Source organism: Trichechus manatus, unplaced genomic scaffold (genome assembly GCF_000243295.1).
Source record: "Trichechus manatus latirostris isolate Lorelei unplaced genomic scaffold, TriManLat1.0 scaffold00074, whole genome shotgun sequence".
NCBI lineage: Eukaryota > Metazoa > Chordata > Mammalia > Sirenia > Trichechidae > Trichechus > Trichechus manatus.
The window spans coordinates 7,359,224-7,366,958 of NW_004444010.1; the positions used below are offsets into that span (position 1 = coordinate 7,359,224).

General features: G+C 39.0%; 1 protein-coding gene across 1 annotated transcript in view; it reads left to right on the top strand.

Annotated features, from left to right (window-relative positions):
* The first annotated feature begins 288 nt into the window (after positions 1-288).
* GZMK (granzyme K) overlaps positions 289-7,735 on the top strand; it is an 18,634-nt gene continuing 11,187 nt past the window's right edge. Inside the window, exons 1-2 of the mRNA XM_004380503.2 lie at positions 289-411; positions 692-839. Of these exons, the coding sequence (XP_004380560.1) occupies positions 348-411; positions 692-839 (212 nt within the window). The 5' untranslated portion in view covers positions 289-347. The remainder of the gene's footprint in view (positions 412-691; positions 840-7,735) is intronic.

The following is a 7,735-nucleotide window of genomic DNA, read 5'->3' on the forward strand; positions in this document are numbered from 1 at the left end:
AAAAAAAAAAAAAAAGTTGAGAATTTAGAGGGTTAAAATGTTGTGGGGTTGTTAACCAATGTCATAAAACAGCATGTGTGTTACTGTTACATGAGAAACTATCTGTTCTGTAAGCCTTCACCTGAAGTACAATAAAATATTTTAAAAAAAAAATGTATGTAAAATATGTGGCAATTCAGATGCAAGCTAAAAAAAAAAAAAACACACTCTGAAAGCAGGGTGTGAAAGAATAACGGTGGTGAGAAAGTTAAAACTTGCCAAAACAAAAACTTGGTCTTCAGAACCTTCTTCCTTTGCCAATAGGGTCAGAGTATTTCATCTGGGCTTCTTATATCTAAATTATTAAAATGGCTAGGTTTTCTTCTTTTTCCCTGTTCTTCATAATAGCTGGTGCTTATATGACTCCAGAATGTGAGTATCTCTTATGCCTACTAAGTGCAATCATTAAATGAATTTCTAGTAATTATATTGTTACTTTATAGACAGAAAATATTTTCACAATAATGTCTATCCTTCTAAACGATAATGTATTATTATACAGTTATTCATCAGTAAAATTATAATAACAACTCTTAGGAGACTGTAGGGTTTTTCTTTTATCTTTGAAAATAATATAGTGACCGACATCAGAAGAATTACATAAAACAGTCTGCTTGGATGTTCTATGTTAAGTCTTTTGGTTTTCTTGTAGGTTTCAACATGAAAATTATTGGAGGGAGAGAAGTGTCACCTCACTCTATGCCATTTATGGCCTCCATCCAGTATGATGGAACTCATGTGTGTGGAGGAGTTCTGATCCATCAGCAGTGGATACTGACAGCAGCCCATTGCCAGCTTCAGTGAGTACCCTACGCTTTTCGGTATATGTGTTTTTCCTTCAAGTTGGTTAGAAAAGAAGCTCGCCTCTCCTGGGAGAGAATTCGATCTACTCTTAGTTTCTGCGATAACTGACTAACTGGTGGTTTCCCTTTCACACATTCACACATTATTGGATTTTCCTTGTCGGGGAGAACTGGGATACCTTTTCATTCTTTTCTGAGGCAGACCGTTAGACACATTCAAGTCCTCTGAGTAATGCCAGGAAAAATAGCAACAGTAATAATTGAAGCAGCAGTATTCCTAACCTTGTTAGGTCATGTTGCTTGTGCGCCTCAGTTTCCCCATTTTACAAGTGACTAAATAATAATAATAGTACCTGCTTCCTGGGTTTTTAAGAATTAAATTGTATCTATTTAAATATTCTAGCATACTTGGCACATAGTAAGAACAAATAAATTGCAGCTATTATTATTATTGGAGTCCCTGGGTGGCACAAATGGTTAAGCACTCAGCTGCTAACTAATAGGTTGGAGGTTTGAGTCTCCCCAGAGGCACCTCGGAAGAAAGACCTGGTGATATACTTCTAAAAAATCAGCCATTGAAAACCCTATGGAGCACAGTTCTACTTTGACACACATGGGGTTGCCCTAAGTTAGAATTGACTCAGTGGCAACTGGTTTGGTTTGGATTATCATCACCATCATCGTTATATTTGTGAGAAGCTGCTTTGCTAATGAATTTTCAGGCTCCTTGCGTTAACTCCTTGCCCCACCCCTAGAGGTCTGAGGTTCACAGTTTGGGAATGACAGCTGTAAGGGTCAATAAACTTTTCTGGGTGAATTTTTAAAAGTTATAATTTACCGAAAGAGACAGAGAGAGAGATTTCTGGGATACTTAGAATGAAAGCTTTTCTGAAGACAGAGTATAACCACTCAAAGTCCGTTCAGACTATGAATCTCTTGCCTACTTCAGCTAATAAAATACAAAACCATCTTGGGATGCTGCAACCATCACAGAAGGGAAAACAATAGAAAACTAATTTCGTGCTTGTTGTTTTATTTGTTTGGTAGGTTGGTTTTGAGTTTGTTTGTTTTCATTCATTCTTTCATTACTTATATTTCTTGCCTGAATAAGCTAAGAGGAAACGTAGTCTTCTCCTTTCCTCACATACATTACAACACTTCACTTAAGAATCTAACTTTCCCGTAATGGTTTGCTCTTTGGGTACCACCTATATCTAAATAGAACAACTGAATTGACTTGCTTCTCCACATTCCTTTCAAGTTTTTGTCTGATTGCTCCATCTTATTGGTATTGTTTAAACACAAATTGGAAGTTTTAAAGCCTATAAACAATGACAATTTCTGTTTTATTTCTAAACAGCAAGTCAGTGATTCCCAACTTAATGTAATGACATCATTTAAATGAGATTCTTGCCATCATAAGGACTCATGTGTCCCCATCACTTCTGTCCTTCTCTCCAGGACACTTGTCACCTTGAGACCAGCCTGTCAATGAATGTTCACTCAATTCAAAATGTTCAGTTCAAACATGCTTCTCATACATGTTCAATTAGACTATAACCTTGACAAACGCAGAGCTTGACATAAATGCTCAACAAATGCTAGGTGGAAAGAAGGAAATAAATTGGAGGACTTTTTTTGGAGGGGAAGGGGGTGGCTAAGCCTAAAACATGGTGTATGAAGTCGTTCACAAACCATAAAGTGCTATCCAAAGTTAAATAGTATAATTAAGTTGAATTTAAAATTTCATCAAGTAAACTTGAATCAGTAGAAGTGGATTCCCAAATTGGGGGAAAGAGTTTATAAAAAGACAAGCGAGAGACCTTGGAATGAAAAAGAAAAATTATTGCTAAAGATCATTTGAAATGGCTGGAGTATAAAGAACTCCAGGATGTGTGGATCAGATTTCCTCTACAGAGCACTTGGGTGTAAAAATGTAGGCCAGTCAGTGCTTGGAAAAATATTAAGCTTCACGAAATCCAAAATATTTATGAGCTAGTTCAATGGTTAACTTCTGACAAATGTACTTCCAAGTCTCCTATGAGAATATTTTACTAACTCCAGGCCTCTCTGTCAGCAAAATGGTAAAGTGAGCCAAACCTGGAGATGATCCTTTCTCACCCCGATCCACACAGTTCCCCACGTAGTTATCTTTATCAGTTGCATGTCAAATATAGAAGGAAACCATAAAAAGCTTCCTGTATAACCGTGTTTTCAACATTTTAATTTATCAGAAACAAAACTATCACCAACTATTGTCCACTGTCCTCCATGCCTGGCCTAGCTTCCTCCAGGTCTTCTCCAAAGTCCTCCCTCAATCAGCATTTCCCCCTCCTTCTACCTGCCTAGCAAGCTATTAGGTGGAACCCACCAGAGCCCTTCTAGCACAACTTCACCCCATTTCAAATCACTCAAGGCTCCCAGAGTATAACAGTTAAAAGTACAGGCCCTGCATTCAAACCATCTGAGTTTTAATTCTGCCTGAGTTTGCATCCCGGAGCCTCCTCTTAATATCTGTGCGATTTTCTCCTGTTTGTTAATGCACCTGAGCCTCAACTTCCTCATCTATGAAGTGGAGATAATCATAATACCCACTTCACAGGGATGTTGTGAGGAAAATATGTAAAGTGCTTAGCATAGAAACTGGCACACCGTAAAAACTTAATAACTGCTTAGTGTCGTTATTATTTGTGCCTTCCCAGGTAATATTAGAGGAGCTAATCTGATAATCCAACTGTGTTGATGGTTAAACCCGTTGACCAAGCCCGTTGTCGTTGAGTTGATTCCGACTCATAGCAACCCTATAGGACAGAGTAGAACTGCCCCGTAGAGTTTCTAAGGAGAGCCTGGTGGATTCAAACTGCCAATCTTTGGTTAGCAGCTGTACCTCTTAACCACGACGCCACCGTGGTTTCTTGTTGATGGGTTAGAGCTCTGAAAATCCCCCTCTCTAAGAGCCAGGCCCTACTTCCTCTCTTAGGCAAGAGACCTCAAAGAATAGAGACCCTGCATTCACTGTCAGACCCCAAGGAGGGGATCTAAGTGGAAACACTGCTGAGCACCAAGTTAGGCTGGCAGAGGAAATCAGAGGCTGACCATGGGGCTTGAAGAGGAGTTGTGGAAAGAGCACTGAACTTGGAGTCACAGAAGCTGGGTTTGAGTCCTGATTGCCCTACTTAAGGGGTGTGTCACGTTTCAAGCTTTCGAAAACCAAGGGGAACTCTTCATAAAGTCAAATTATGGTAGACTTCCCCAGAGCTAGAAGAAGATTTCTTGGGGGCTGGTGAGGCATACACAGCACATCAGCTTTAACAACACTAAGAAGGGTTATCGTTATGCTCAATAGAGATAATACTATGGATGTCTTTTGGCAGGTGATGAAAACTTTCATTAAGCAATACTGTGGTTCTGCTCTGTATGTAATTCTGTTCAAAATGAGTTCAGCATAGCACTCAGGAGACCGCATTTTAAACCAACACTTCCAGGTGGTTCAGAAGCATGTGGTCTGCAGATCACACTTAGAGTACACTGCACAGTACAAATGTAAGACGCTGGTGTTATTTCTTCTCCTCCATGAGAATTCAGACTTCGGTTTAGCTAAGGAGGTGGGATCCTAGAACTCAGGTAATTCCAGGCATCCTGCAGGCAGAAAAAGTGTGTTTTGTACCTTTGTAGTGCAGAGTCCAGATGAAGAGTATCTAGAAACGGAAAGTTCAGAAAGCATTCATCATCTGCTTGGGTTGTTTTTGGGATTAACATGCCCCAGTGGAGACAAAAATAACCAAACTATTTCAAGGCAATAACCAGTCAAGGAAATTGGTAAATGACGAAGGAAAACCCAAAATTTTCTCAGCCACATCCTCCATCAAAATCTGTCTTCCAAAAATAAATAATTTTTTTAAAAATTCATCTTCTGTGCCCCCATTTGCACTCCATAGCCTTCCTTGTGTGAGTGACTTTTGCACAGATCCATCTTTCCTATGAGAGTGTGAGTCCCTGGGGGGTTTATATCAGCCTAACCCTCCAAACCTTTGGGTTTGGTGGGTATGTTACATTTGAATTTGAATCAATCCTAGGGAGTCCAATCAACATCCTAGGAGAAATTTCATCCCTAGCCTGATTTTGCAATAGGCAAACTTTTCAACAAATAGAGTTGGAATTCCTAAAATAAACTCTTTTTGTAGAAACCAAAAGGGGGTAATTCCGGGAAGTCATGGTTCCACCGTACACCAGCCAGCTCCTCGGCTGTCACACACTCATTCTCCAGACACGAAACAATCATTTCCTCCTTTCTCTGTATGTTTCTGTGCTCTTTTTCGTATTGATCAAACTTTACTAATTTGTAGCATGAATGTGTACTTTTAATATAAGCTGCCTTGATCCCTTTCCCAAGTAGCAAGGAAATACTCATTGCTATCAGGTCAATTCTGACCAATAGCGACCCTATAGGACAGAGTAGAACTGCCTCATAGGGTTTCCAAGGAGTGGCTGGTGGATTCAAACTGCCGATCCCTTGGTTAGCAGCCAAATGCATAACCACTGCACTGCCAGGGCTCCAGCAAGGAAATAGTCATACGTAAACAAATAAATATTATTATAATTTTTATTAAAAAAAAGGGTTTGAGGTGGCTTTCATAAAGATACATTGCAATAGGATATTTCTGTAGTGTACAAATGGCTCTAAGGTGTTTCACAATCTCAACAAAAAAAATCATTTCTATTTTTGCATTATTGTATCAGACACAAATGCAATTTTATCTAACATACAGCAAATCAGATCAACTGTAGCACTATTGAAACAGTGGTACTGGTACTGTGTATGGCCAGGGATAAAAAAAATTATTGTTTCTTCACCTGACTCACCAGTTTGTCCCCTATAACCATCCACGATAGAATTATCAGTGGCTACTAACGCTGAAGTATCTTCAATTAAAATTAGCAATGTTTTTTCACCTTGAGGAAAATTTCCTTTCTTTACCAAATCATCTTTCTTGGTGAGAATACAGGACATATGAGCATATGTGGCAGTCATGTGATGGTCCTTCCTTCCTCACGTTGCCCCAAGATGAGGTCTAGACATGTCAGATGAACCAGTATAGAACTGGGTCCGTACCTTTGGTCATTAAAAAACTTTACAGTAGTGTGCACAAATCTCAACCCACAAACTCAAATATCTAAGAAATATAACTTCATTTTTAGATAAATTAACACAATTTGTTGTAAACTTGATCTCAACCAATCAGGACTTCACTCCTTTCTTCCCATAGTTGGGTGCAAATTCTGATATTATTTCACAGTGCTGAGGTATGGAGTGGGGTTGGATGAGGTGAGGTTGGCCCTTGATAACAACCATTCATACAGGTGTCCACTGAGACCTCTGTCACTCCATTTAATTCTCAGTCCTTGATCCAGGCAGGTTACCTTGGACATGCTCTTTGTTCCTGTACATACATGACCTTCTCCACCATTTCCACTCCCTCCTGGGGAATTTGAAAATGATTTTGCTGCTTCCATTCCACTCTAAGGCCCATGAACCTTGATGAGGCCACCTGTGACCTCGACAATTTGGCCTTACGCTGCAACAACCACTCCCTCTTTGGGGCTCACTGCCTCTGAAATACTCAAGACTCAGGCTGCTTTACCTGAGACATCTGTGCTTTCATTGTGTCCCCTCCATTACTGCTCCCCTGTCCCACAGGCCCAAGGAATCTTTCTAGGTCTAGGGAAGCCTACTGTCGTTTGACTTAGTGAAGAATCAAGCCCTTTGGTTTCTAAAAGCTTGAACCTGGTAAGGAAAATGCCACTTTTGAAAAGGCTTCTTTTTTCATTGCTTTCTGTCAGTAAACAGCCCTCCACAGAGGCAGCAAGCACAGCTCTTAAATGCAGAGGAGAAGATAAAAGGGAGAATTATCCATTCATTTATTCAACAAATATTTATTAATGATTACTACATGCAAGAGACTATTATAGAAACTGAAGACACAGCAGTGACAAGATAGTCAAAATTACCCACCTTCAAGGAGCTTACATTTATCAGGGAGAAGAATTTATTAATATTTTTAAAATATCGTTCTACAAAAAAAAACCAAAACCAAATCCATTGCCATCGAGTTGGTTCCGACTCACTCATAGCTACCCTAAAGGACAGAGTAAAACGAGCACCTGGTGGATTCAAACTGCTGACCTTTCGGTTAACAGCCGTAGCTCTTAACCACTGTGCCACCAGGGTTTCCTATTGTTCTACACAAATATGTATATGACTGGTATGAATAAATGAGATTGGTTTTAGGGAAGTTATTTACCTCAAATTCTTAAAATTTTCTCTCTTCTTAGGACAGTGCTTTTTGACTTGTGCAGGTGGTGGAATCCCTGGAATCCATTGTGTTCTTTGCTTTGATAATATATTTAATTCCATAATATGAACTGAGAATCAGTTTAATAGCTGGAATTATAACTCTTGTATGTAAACACATTCACAGGAAAAAATGAATGGATTAAACCATGTGAAATTGCCATTTTCTTTTTTTTTTTTTCCCCATCAATGAATTTTTTCTTTATATTGTACTTTAGATGAAGGTTTACAGAACAAATAGTTTCTCATTAAACAGTCAGTGCACATATTGTTTTATGACATTGTTTACCAACCCCATGACATGTCATCACTCTCCCTTCACGACCTTTTTTTGGTGAAAATATACATAGCCAAAGTTACACCATTTTGAAAGTTTCTACATGTACAATTCAGTGACATCAATTACATTCTCCCAGTTGTGCTCTATTCTCACTATCCTTTTCCAAATTATTCCATCACTGTTATCTTCAACTCACGGTCCCCTAGTCTTCCATCAAACCTTTTGAGTTGCTGTTGTCAATTTGATCTCACATAGATAATT